Genomic DNA, 13,600 nt, shown 5'->3' with positions numbered 1-13,600 from the left:
GTACTAGCCTGAAACGTTACGCAGAAAAGGAAAAGAGTCTTTTTTTCACCGAGAAGAATCAACGACACATGTTATTAATAACGTTACGGTGACTAAAAATATAAAGTAAATCTTTACTAAACCTGAATGTAAAAAAATGTAACTCAATAGCATTTAGCAGGAAAATTCAAACTCCCTCTATTGTCATATACTTAGGAAACAATATTGTACCAAAATGTAAAATTTTAAGGGATCTAGAAGTAATCTCAAAACTAACATTTACAGAACATTACAATATTGTCAATTGCAAGCAAAATTGTACCATCAAAAGTGCGATGTCGCTCATAAAAGTGCTATTTTAGCTTAAATCGTTTCGGTCTCTTCGGCGCATATATTGCTCAATTAAACTTTTATGCGCCGTGTCGTAACCTTAGAACTAGAAAAATATTTATGGAAAAATCATATAAGACCAATTATGTGAAAAATGGACCAGTCAGTAACATGATGCGCCTTTATAATCAAAATTGCGAAAGAATTGACATCACTATGTCCAGAATCCAAATTATACTACGACTTAGCCATAGGAATAATGTATAGTATATAAGTAAACATTGTAATAATATTATTATACAAATGCTTGATAAATAAATAAATACATACATTAAGATAGACTGTATTTATTATGAAATTTGCATACCGACTAGTGGTAAAAGCTTAAGAGAAAACCGTGATTTCTTACATGTGGAATGAGATCGCGGATAATCGCTTGATTTTATTGGATGTGGCTATGTTTGATGCTTTTACATTCTACACAATTATGAATTAGCTTGATTTACACAAAAAAAGCCCATTCATAGTTTTACCAAATAGTTTCCGCGTTTTTAAACAATTAATAGCATGGGCCATTCTACGGCCATTCTAAATGACCAGTTTTTAACTTGCTCTCAATCATCCATTTTCAATCCGAAATTCTTCGCTTCATTTGAAAGGTACGACCCCAAACTTACACTCAAAGTAAGTTAGGGAATATTTTGTTGACTAATGGCCATTTCAGCGTCGGTTTCGGAACATCCACTACCTGGTACCGGGGGATTTTTGCATTTTTGGATTTTGAGATAATTTGTCACATCAGCTTGATAAAATTAGACTTATGGATGTACAATGGGGACATTTGGAACCAAATGACCACTTCACCATCGGCTCCGGAATAAGCGGTAGCCGGTTTTTGGGGACATTTTTAAATTTTAGCTTAACTCATCTTGCTGCACACCAAATTGCATCGCCTTGATAAACACCCTTATTTTGTATTTCGAACGGATCTTTATTTCGTACGACTTGTTTAGAATGAGTTATTTTGTCAATTTTATTTTGCTGGCGGAATGAAGAATACTTGCACTTTCGTTCGAAAAAACAATCCGTTCGAAATACAGAATCCGAGTGAAAATGAGACTGATGAAAGTACAGTGGGGTCGTTTTCAATCCTAATGGCCACTTCAACAGTGATTCCGGAACATTACTTAAGGGCAGAATAGAATGCTGCATCCGTCAGCGTGAATTTGACAGTTGACCCATGGACAAAACTTTATATTTCGATCAGTCTTATTTTATTAAGTCGATGAGATTTGATGCGCCGCAAGATGAGCTATGCTAAAATTCTAAAATGTCCCCAAAAACTAGGTACCGCATGTTTCGGAACCGACAGTGAAGTGGCCATTTGGTTCCAAATGTCCCAATTTTATTTCCAATAGTCTTATTTTATCAAGCTGATGTGATTTAATGCGTCGCATGATGAATTATCTCAAAAATGCAAAATTCCCCCAATAACAGGCAGTGGATGTTCCGGAATCGACGCTGAAGTGCCCAAGTAACCACGAAGCTTTATATCAATTCAATTGTAATGCTTTATACTGCGCTACAAAGCATATCATATAATGTGTTATTTTCTTACATGTACAATAAATGCAGTAATAAAGTGGAAAAGGGCCCTACTATTGTCAAATTAAAGCTGCATTATAATAGCAATTGCTAAAGCACCATTACGGCATGAATTAAACATCGCTTCGCCTGCATTATCGACATATCGTAATTTTTAGCCTGTTTGCGAAAAAAATATAAAAACATCAATTCGGCCGGCGTGTCAAAAGACCAGGGACCGAAACGGTTACACTTTTTCTATTACATTTACCAGCATGCAATGCCATGTCAGACTCTTAACCAATACCATCGCTCTGTATTGTTTCTGTACCGGCAGTGCCTATCTTATAAGTGTCGAGACTAGCCAGAATATGTACATGATAATAAGCAAAATTTTCATACGTTAGCCGACCATTCACACAAAATGTCGTGTAGAAATGACATGCATTAGCCGCTTTTTGCTTACAGTTATAGTTGAAATAGTATGGAGAAGTGATAGAGAATAGGATGTATTGGGAACCTTCTTATTTAAAACCGTGTTGTTTGGGGGCAAGCTGTATGTTTGGCTTACGGACGCAAAGCAGCAAAAGAGAATACAAAAAAGTGTCTCGAAGACTGGTGACACTTTTTCCCCCATATCGAAGAGTGTCTGACATGTAGAACAAAAGATGGTTTCGTTATTCTTGCATTTCTTTTTGGTGCTTGTGTACTAGTAACATGTCGCAAGACTGGTAGCAAGATAAAATGGTAAAAGTCTTCAAATTTTTGTCACCAACCAGTACATTTAACGTCCCTGCAAAAGACAAAAATAAATATATTTCATATTTATTTTTTAAGTCCGCTGGTTCTAGCAGCTTCTCAAGCTATGCGTTACTTCATTATTTACGACGAATGGATTTTTTTTGCATTTCAAATGTTACCTTTAATGAGACTTGAACCTGATGGGTGCGTGTATCCCTGCATGGTTCATTTGCTGGCGCCTTTGATATCTTAACCACAGCTGTTATAGATGAGTGGGTTGTAATTAGTCGTACTTAAATCGTCGTTCGTAGTTGATTTTAGAATTCAATTGGTTGAAAAAAGACAGCAGCAGTTAGGTGAAACAGAGTATGAGTAGTGTCCGTAAATAAGCAAAAACGAAGTCAGGTATAAGCATTTTATTAACATTTACGGTACGTTTTAAAGATTTGTCCTAAAGCTTGTAAGCAACATATTGTAACATTATATACGCAAATAGTGTTTTTAATAATGCTAATTTACGATAATGCTTAAACGCATTAGCAATGTTTATACAAAAGTTTTAACCATGCGAATTGCTGTTATACCGCTGTCTGGTATTAGCGATGCCGAGCTACAGCCAATATGGGGTTATGCGTTAATGCTTGTGGTTACTTGGGTGGTCATTTGTCAACAAAATATTCCCTAACTTACCTTACGTGCAAGTTTGAGGTCCTACCTTTCAAATGAAGCAAAGAAAACGAATTTCGTATTGAAAATGGATGATTGAGAGTAAGCTCAAAATTGGTTGTTTTTGGACCCCACATGCAAATGTGTAACTTTTTTTTGCTGCGCTTCTTATAAATGTCGCTGAAAACTGAAACTCCCCCACAGTGCTAGTTTTACAAAGTTGGGAAAAGTTAAAAACATTCAAGTCTCTAGCTCGTTCCGTTATTGAATAGAAACTTTGTAAGTATGTCGATTGGTTCAGAATGACCGCAATGCACTAGGAAGGTTAGGTAAAGAAATGAGGCATGATCTAATATCTATATTTACGAATAATAATAATGAAATCGCGACAAATATTTAAGCTTTACACACGCAACAACCATCAACATCCTTCCACCAAGTATTCTAATACCGGCATCCACACTAGTTCGTTGGCGTTCCGTGATGTGATGTAGGAAAACTCTCAAAATCCAAATTTACCGGACATAATGGCAATTGTCGTTTTCAAGAAAATATTCCCCGTACAACGCGCTGCACAATTTTTTGGCAGCTTGAAATCATCGCAGGCAAAAAACGCTTGGCTAAATAAATGAATTTTGCACTCGCGACCTGAGATCAGCTCGCGACGAATTTGGCAACGGTTTCGTCCGCGACAGTTACAATTTATCGTGTTCGATAAGGTGGAAAATTTACAATAACATTTTCATCTTTTTCCTTGCCTTTTGAAAAAAAAAGGTTCGATAGCGGTCGATCGCCGATACTTGGTATCGAATATTGGTAAGTATCGCCGATACCAAGGTATTCGATACTTTGCTTAGTATCGCCCATCCCTGCACGGTATTGTTCGCGTACGCAAAACGTTACCGTGAAGTTTATCGCACTCACTAAATGTTAACAAATATGTATTATGAATACCCGAAAGGGGAGATCGACCGCCGCGGAGCAGAATAGGACAACACGATTTTCGCTAGGAGAAGTCGTGTTGGAGCAGGGTAGAATTAAGAAAATGCCTATAACCTGTTGGACTACACTACACTACAGTGGTACTTCACGGAGGTATTTCACTAATACCACAGACAAACAGACATAACTCCTGGAAGAAAAATCAACAAAAATTATCGTACCTCGCATTTAGCCTCAACACTAGCACCATCTATGATCGACATTCCCAAATATCAGATAGCAACAGGAGTATCCCTCGAAGTAGCAAGAATTTTTTATGGGGAATTCCCCTTCTTTCGTCAAAAAGCGCCACTTTGACCAAAACGGAGACATTCCCAACTAAGCTCAAATTTGAAATGACGGTTTATTCGGTACGAATTATGGAAAACGAGTGTTATGTCTGTTTGTCTGTGCTAATACCATTAAACGTCTTCTTCTTCCACACCTTTTTAAATCTCATTGGGCAGTGTATGGTTACTACCGTTGTTTCATTTCGGTCTAGGCCATGCGGAAAAATAAACATATGTTAGCAATAACGATCGAACGCGGTAGGCACTCGATGTTTTTGGTTTGTTGCATTCTGTGTCAGCTTGGTAGGTTTGACACAGGGATCCAAGGGACTGAAATGTTTCAATCAACCCATCGGCAGGCAACCATGTTTTCGCTGCCAACATCTCGTGTGTACGAAAATGAGATAGCATGTCAGCACTGCGTTTCACGCAACTGCCAGCAGTATGATTTGGGCCCGCTGTCAAATTTTGAGCCCAGGACATGCTGTCGCTGACGTTCACTGCAGTTCGTTATAGAGATGTCGATGGGGTGGTTTCAATGTTCGTGTGGTCTTAAACCATGACCTACAAGAACATATTTAGAAATGGTACGATATTTATGAAAATATCGTGTTACATTGCATCGTCTACATTTTATTGACGAAATAAATAAATAAACAAATATCGTACTCAGAGATAAATTACTTACCGTAATTTTAGCATTATGGCTGTGATTAGTTTTGTATTGAGCTGGACTCCGGCTACGACTGCGAGTACGAACTGGTGTGGACGTAGTACTGCTATTACTATCCAAATTAGGCGAACACTGCTGAGAATCGTTCTGTTGTTTCCACATTGGCACTGCCAACCTAAAATAAGCGAAAAATAACTAGATTGGTTTTGCGGTTCATAGTGGTTATTACAGGTCTTTTATAAATATTATAACTTGTCAACGATTTGTATCATATCATCTAGAGTGACTATATACAGAGTGGCGACATGTTATCCCAGAAGTATGCAATGCGTATTTTCTTTCTCTTTTCCCGTATACGCGTTGGATTGGTCGTCTGCTCGATTGGAATGACACTGACAGATAATTATCATTCCAATTTTGACATTGTCGCCACTCTACATATAGTCGCTCTAATATCATCATAACAGGATGCCATACTTTTGTGTAAGATTCGCAGCTCGCTTACTTACTTACTTACTTTTTCGGCGACAATACCGCTTATCGAAAAACTACAAAGTGTACAGCCATAAGGGTTGTACGAAAGGGTGACGTAGGACAATGTCAGATGATTAGATCAAAGTCTAATGTAAACTGCATATCTGACAAATGTATGTTTATACGAATCTGTGAGTGCCATTGTTTAAGTGAATGTTTAACAAAGATGAGCGAAATATTCAGATTCAATTCTTCATTGAATGCAATGACACTTTGAAACGCCTACAACCTTTGAGATATAGAGATTTCTTTTAAAATCAATTGTGTGCATCATAAAGGTTCAAATCGTATTGAATGATCAGCCCACAGCCTATAGACCAAATCAAGGTGACGTCATCTGGCAGATACTGGCGCCCTTGTTTACAAACAGACCGCAGAGTCCAAAAAAGTTTCACCTGTTTAACCGTTATGTGTGCAACAGGGTACCCGGGTACCTTTTCAGTTTTAAAATAGTTATAACTCATTCAGTTTAAAACATACGCCATTGAAATTTTGCGACATCGTAAAACTCGTTGATCTTAAGTAATTGGGTATTTTAATTTCCCCAAAAAAGTGGATTTTTTCACCTTATTTGATAGCTCGTCGTTTTCTGCATCTAACAGTTCTTTTTTTATTTCAACTAGGCCAATATTTAATGAAAAAATTAATAAAAATCAAAAATAGAATGATTTGCTGTTTGACAGATATCAACCAAGCTGATTGATTGAAATGATGTCAGAAGTTCTCTCCCTCCCTTCTATCTTTCTGATAGAGCCCTTCATTTTGACCGAGCTTTTGACAGCTCCCGTATGAAACCTGTATCGTCCGATGACCATAGTTTATCTATTCACTGTGTTGTCTGAGGTGAGTTGAGAAGAAAAGTGGGTTACTTTTCAGCTATCGTCTTATCCCAAAAAAAATTTTTAAATTAAAAAAATGCTATTTTTATTACATTCACTCGTCAAATTTGAAAAAGTCTTCATGTGACGATACAGTGACATCATATGTTACCATAATATGTGAAAATTTATATACCGCTAAAATACCCAATTGAGGTGTTTTTGGTGCATATCCACAAAGGGGATTAGCCATGAGAGGCACTTGAATTTTTGACGTAGGACTACGTCTTACGGCAAGTTTTGAGATAGGGTGTCATTCCAAAAAATCGAAAAATGCGAGCGTCACGAAAAATGAAAGGTTTTGAACGCTAATAGCTCAGCGGTTTTCTGATTGATTTTCTGTATTCTTACACCAATCGATCTGAAAATCTTCTAAGAATTGACCCAAATGAAGAAAAGAACGGATTCTTGATGTTGAACTATTGAAAAATTGAAAATAATGAACCTATGTTTTACCAAAATTCTCGCTTCGTGATTGGTTGGAAGATTTTTTACGATGATCGAAACCTAAACCAATTTGATATCTGTGCTTGGGAAATAAGCCAAAACAAGTGACAAAGTTTCCTCATTTCAACAAGATTTCTTAACACCGCAGTTAAACCTAGACCATTTTGATGTCCTTGCTTGGGAAGTATGCCAGAAAGAGTGACAAAGCCCCCTCGTACCAACAGATTTCTTACGAACGCGATTAAACCTAGTCCAATTTGATGTCTGTGTTAGAAGTGTGCCAGAAAAAATGACACAAATTCGTCGTCCCAACAGATCGCAAATTCTTTACTGCGAGACGGTTAAACCTCGGCGAATTTGATATCTGTGTTGAAAAAATGTGCTACAGCTGTAGTGTTCGGTTATAATACGACTCTGTATGAATACACATGCTTGCCGTTCCACTAGAAGTGTAGTGAAAAGATGTGCAGTGCTGTTGATAACATAGGATTGAATTGGTAAAATCCCTTCAACGTGGGGAACCATGAGCAATAAAAAACAATTTTTAATTTCAGTAAGGTAGCAGGAAAGCAATAGTTTGTGTTCTTGATTTTGTTAATTGTTTTCAAATGTACTATCATTTGAGAATTGAACATATGCAATGTTACTACTTTGATAAATGTTACATGCAACGCATGTAGCATGTATATATGTTGCATATAGCATGTGTACATAAAGAATAAAATGATTACAAGCATGAATACATGCTACTATCACTACAAAGACACTTACGTAGTCCTGCGTCACCTATATATGCGGTCGTGTCTTGTACACAACCCCTCTGATTTTTTTATTACGTAGGAGGGCGACAAGGGTACCCGGGTACCCATGATTTGCTTTGTTCATAACTTTGTCTATCTTGAACCGATTTGGATGAAACCAGTGGCATTTGATTTGTACATTTATCTAGTTTTGATTAGATAAAGCATTTGGCCATTAAATGACATGTAGTTCCCGGGAATCGGTGATTCCGGAGCAATGTCCGGTAAAACGTGGGAAGTCGTTTGTTTTAAAAGAATATCAGCTTTCAGCAAAGCTATTAGCTTTGAACTTGACATTGTGGACCCTTTTTTCATATTATTATATAAATTGGTGACTTTAGATAGCATTGGCCATTCCAGAATTGGATTTCTGTCGGGTTACAGATGGCCAGTTGGGCGCCTAATCCAATATTAGAATTAGTTTAGCGGATCTTTTAGATGTTTTGAGCCGATATGGCCAGTTTAGTACTGATTAATACTTTCGGAACTGATTCCAAATGTATAACGGATGGTTCTACGTTTTGAACTGTTCTGATAATGCTAGGCATTATCTTGAATCCTGCGGTATCATCTGTGACCCCGTAGAAACCATTTTCGAAATAACCAATCAAAATACATCGAAATGTAAAAAATATCACCTACCGAACTAATTCCAAGAACTTTGATACCCATATTGCTAGGTTTTACCTCCAATCCTAGACTGGCCACCCATGACCCCACAGGAACCTACTCCGGAATGGCCAACCTGATTCATCTCATTATATAAAATAGATCATTGTATGAATTTTTAGATTTTTTATATCCGCATGACTGATTTTCCTGCAATACAGTCAGTTCTCTACCTCACAGCGGACACTCTGTCGGAATTCCGGATTTTCAGGCCCCGTATGTCTTTTAATGGCCAAATGGCCAAGTAATTCAAGACTAGATTAATTAACGAATCAAATGATACCTATTTCATAAAAATCGGTTGAAAATTGTTGATGCTATAACAATATCAATTTTGGGTACCCGGGTACCCTTGTCGCCCTGCTAAAGGTGTTTTTTTTGTCGCACACATAACGGTTAAACGGCAAGTTTGTTGTTTAAACCGAGTTTAACCTGCATTAGGACTAAATTTATAAGCCAATATGCCTGTAAACTGTTAAAACACTCGCTACATTCGCTATAAACGAAAAGGAAAATTTTCCAAAACGTAAACAAGGGCGTCAGTATCTGTCAATTGACGGTATGATGATTTGGTCTATAGACCAAATCAAGGTGACGTCATCTGGCAGATACTGGCGCCCTTGTTTACAAACAGACCGTAGAATCCAAAAAAGTTTCAGCTGTTTAAACGGCAAGTTTGTTGTTTAAGTCGAGTTTAAACAGCATTGGGACTAAATTTAAAAGCCATTATGCCTGTAAAATGTTAAAATACACGCTACATTCCCTATAAACGGAAAAGAAAGTTTTCCAAAATGTAAACAAGGGCGCCACTATCTGTCAATTGACGGTATGATGATTTGGTCTATTGTATTAAATATGATTATGCGTAGCTTGACATATAGTTACTATATATATAGTTCGGCGGATACAAAAATCGGGAGCCAATCAAACGTCAAAAGCGGAGCCAAACGTTTTTCAAAATTCGAATCGTGGGAGTAATGTTAATAAACACAGTTTATTTTCATAGAACTAGTCATTTTCAACACTCGCTAGCGATTATTTTCCGTAAAAACCTGCACATTTCTCCATAATTTTTTTCGTTAAGTTGCTTCTATACAAAGCTTTTGTTTCGTGTTCTTGCAATTTTTCGCTTTTTACGATAGTAAAACTATTTATTGGTTTTTGACTACCATTGTTTTGGGTTATACCACGGATTCTTATTGTGGACAGTGTGTTTTTTTACCCCGATTTGTGAGTCTTTCTTAGTGAAAACAAGACTATTTTTCGCGCAACGCCTAGTGTTTTTATCGCCATGAACTGCCAAAAAGCTTCGTTAATTTTTTTTCTGATACTGCTTGCCTCTGCTGTCGGTGCCTGTGTGCAGAACCACCGCACAAAGCGAAATGGAAAAAAAAATATTGCGGCGAATGTAAGCAGGAAGTCAACGATCTTGAGCCACTACGCTGTGGTTTCTGCGAAGCCTTTTTGCACATCAGCCAGAATTGCTGCGGTATAAATTCTCGTGGAATGAGGGAGGCTTTTACTTGCGGGAAACTTCTGCTAATATGTACGACATGTAGAAGTGAGTTGAACGGCCGCAGCATCCATTCTTACATTGCCGATACTCAACAAGTACCGCTGTTGTCATCTGAACCGCCAATTTCGGCTAGCCTGCCAGTGCAAGTTCAGCAGCTATCTAACGTTGTGGAGGTACTGAGCAAAAAATTGACGATTTGGCTTGCTCACACTCCCAACCGATATGGCCAATACCTAGCACACCCGTCGGGCCCCAGCGTAGTATGAAACGGCGACGAGTAGAAGATAAAATAAATGTCCAAGCACCAACGGATTGCGGCACTAGCAATGTGGACTTGACTGATCTCTCCGTCCCATTCAGTGTGCGCAATGTCGATAAGTTTTGGCTATACCTCTCCAGATTAAACCCTCTCATCACGGACGACGACGTGCAGAAAATTGTAGCTCGCTGCTTGAGTGCGCCTGCACCGGTCGAGACGATTCGGCTCGTTGCAAAAGGGAAAGATGTTTCCGCGTTATCGTTCGTGTCATATAAAATCGGCCTCGATCCTGACATGAAAACTAAAGCTTTGGATCCATCATCATGGCCTGCTGGATTACTATTTCGAGAGTTCGTGGACCAACCAAAAAACTGGGATCGACGTTTTGTTCACCGCACCCCGGAGGCGGTTTAAATAATATAAATCAACTGCGTTCTATAGTGGACGGTGGGACCCTTTGGGTTCCCACCAGAGGCGAGTACTTTGACCGTAATTTAGTTTTCCATACACTGAATGATCATATGTTGCAGCGTGATGATAATGTGAATGAGCGGCTCTGGATCTATTATCAGAATACGCGTGGATTGAGGACAAAAATTGACGACATCTTTTTGACAACACGTGACTGCAACTTCGACATCATCATCCTGACAGAGACCGGACTAGATGACCGCATCAACTCGTTGCAGCTTTTTGGGGATTCTTACAACGTGTTTCGGTGTGATCGCAGCCAGCTAAATAGTAACAAGAGTCGTTTCGGTGGGGTACTAATCGCAGTTTCAAATGAACACAATAGTTCAATCATCGAGCCAGCGTCTGGTCGTTGCTTAGAGCAAATATGCGTTAGTGCTACAGTTCGGGGGAAAAAATTGTTGATATGCGGTTTGTACCTTCCACCAGATAGACGCGATGACATGGATGCCATTGAAAAGCATATTTCATCGGTTTCTGATCTGTGTCGCAAATGTTTAAATGATGAAATAGTTCTGGTATGCGGTGATTATAACCAGCCACGCATTTGTTGGACTGATGGGCCGGATGGAGCACAAATTGCCGTCAGTTCTAATCTCACCACTGCAAGCGCAGCACTTATTGACGGTATGGATTTTTTAAATCTTCACCAAACAAATTTGCACAGAAATCATCTCGGCCGTGTGCTCGACCTAGTTTTTTGTTCTTTGGAACAACAGCTTGTTACTGATGTCTGCGTCGCCCCACTGCTACCCGTTGATCCACACCATCCGCCTTTAACATTGTCAATGGAAGTGGCTGCAATGAATAACTGCTCTCCGCTGGTTTGCACTGCGAATAGATCTACTGCTTTGTACTGTCGCAAAATGGACTTTAATGCCTTTTCTGATTATTTTCTGAACTTCAATTGGGTGACGCTGTCAGAATACAACGACGTTGACGATATGGCAACTTACTTTTGCGACACTTTACGACAGTGGTTGAACACAAATTTACCTGTTGCAAAAAGGCCTGTTTCCCCTCCGTGGTCCTCCCCTCATCTTCGTGAGTTGAAACGAGAGCGCAACTTTTGGCAGCGTAAACACCGCTTTTGGAAGACTGCAATGGCAAAACAGAATTTCAAACGATCGAGTGATGCTTATCGACGATTAAATGCTTCATTGTACAAATCCTACGTTATGCGGGTTCAAATTGACCTTCGCAGAAATCCAAAAAGTTTTTGGAATTTTGTTAAATCGAAACGAAAACATTCTGCTACCCCTTCTGATGTATTTCTCGATGACGCTGTAGCAAATAGTATGATTATGCGTATTCCAAAATCGTGTGAATTATTCGCGAAATTTTTCGCGTCGGTTTTTGCTGAAAAATCTGCATCTGATTCGGAGGTTGTCGTCGCATCTGCTGATGTTCCTGCTGATTTAGTGGATATAAACACTTTTGAAATAACTTCCGATATGATTCTGTCAGCTGCCAAGAAAATGAAACGATCAAGTTGCCCTGGACCCGATGGAATTCCGGCTCTAGTCTTCGCCCGTTGTGCACTTGCGTTAGTGGATCCGTTGGGCCAGATATTCAACAAATCATTTAGGGACGGAAAATTTCCGACGATCTGGAAGCAGTCATTCATGTTCCCGGTGTTTAAAAGTGGCGACCGTCGGAACGTTCGAAACTATCGTGGTATCACTAGTCTTTCTGCCGCGTCCTGTTTGAGCTGTTTGAGCTATTTGAAATAGTAGTGAGCAATTTTCTTCTTGCTAGAACAAAGTGCTATATCTCTACCGACCAACATGGATTTATGCCTGGTCGATCCGTAAGCACAAACCTATTGGAGTTCACATCTACTTGTATATCACATATGGAACAAAAGGCACAAATTGATGTGATCTACACGGACTTGAAGGCTGCGTTCGATCGTATTGACCATAAAATACTGCTGCAGAAAATTTCACGACTTGGTGCATCTCAGAACTTTACGAAGTGGCTCAGTTCCTACCTATGTGGTAGAGTCCTATGCGTGCAGCTCGACTCTTGCTTCTCTTCCCAGTTTACTAACTTGTCGGGTGTACCACAAGGTAGCAACATGGGACCGCTCCTGTTTTTGCTGTTTGTGAACGATATTGCTTCGCTGCTTGGAGTTGGATGCAAGCTAATGTATGCTGACGATTTGAAATTATATTCAGTAGTTCGTTCCATAGACGATTGTATCCGGCTTCAAAGGCTCCTGGATGTGTTTGTTGATTGGTGCAAGAAAAATTGGCTTGTTATCAGCATCACAAAATGTCAAGTGATGACTTTCCACCGCATCGCCAGTCCGGTTGTTTTCAATTACCAAATAAATAAACATGTACTCAAAAGAGTCGATCAAGTCAATGACCTTGGGGTTCTGCTTGACACCAAACTCACGTTCAACTTACATCGTACCACGGCAATATCGAAAGCGTCCCGACAGCTCGGTTTCGTTGCTAAAATTGCACGTGACTTCAGTGATCTACACTGCATGAAGGCGCTGTACTGTTCATTAGTTCGCCCGTTGATTGAAAATGCTTGCTTGGTATGGTGCCCCCATCAGTTGTCGTGGAATTTGCGTATCGAAAGAGTGCAGAAACGTTTCTTGAGGCTTGCGTTGAGAGACCTACCATGGCGCGACCCAATCAATCTACCACCGTACGCCGATCGTTGCCGTTTATTGGGTCTTCAGACACTTGAACAACGTAGGAAGGTTCAGCAAGCAGTGTGTGTTGCAAAAATATTGAATGGCGAAATCGAGTCACCGAGCATCCTG

General features: G+C 39.3%; 1 protein-coding gene across 2 annotated transcripts in view; it reads right to left on the bottom strand.

The window, feature by feature from the left end:
• The window catches only part of LOC128744040 (GAS2-like protein pickled eggs), a 595,332-nt gene that overhangs the window by 115,646 nt on the left and 466,086 nt on the right, over positions 1 to 13,600 (bottom strand). For both annotated transcript variants that reach the window (XR_008412350.1, XM_053840783.1), the window contains exon 9: positions 5,260 to 5,419. Coding sequence is in view for 1 of the 2 variants with exons in the window: in XM_053840783.1 (XP_053696758.1) it covers positions 5,260 to 5,419 (160 nt within the window). In the remaining variant the exon portion in view is untranslated. The remainder of the gene's footprint in view (positions 1 to 5,259; positions 5,420 to 13,600) is intronic.

The sequence above is a fragment of the Sabethes cyaneus genome, chromosome 3, assembly GCF_943734655.1.
Source record: "Sabethes cyaneus chromosome 3, idSabCyanKW18_F2, whole genome shotgun sequence".
Classification (NCBI taxonomy): domain Eukaryota; kingdom Metazoa; phylum Arthropoda; class Insecta; order Diptera; family Culicidae; genus Sabethes; species Sabethes cyaneus.
This window is presented reverse-complemented; position numbering and strand designations above follow the sequence as displayed.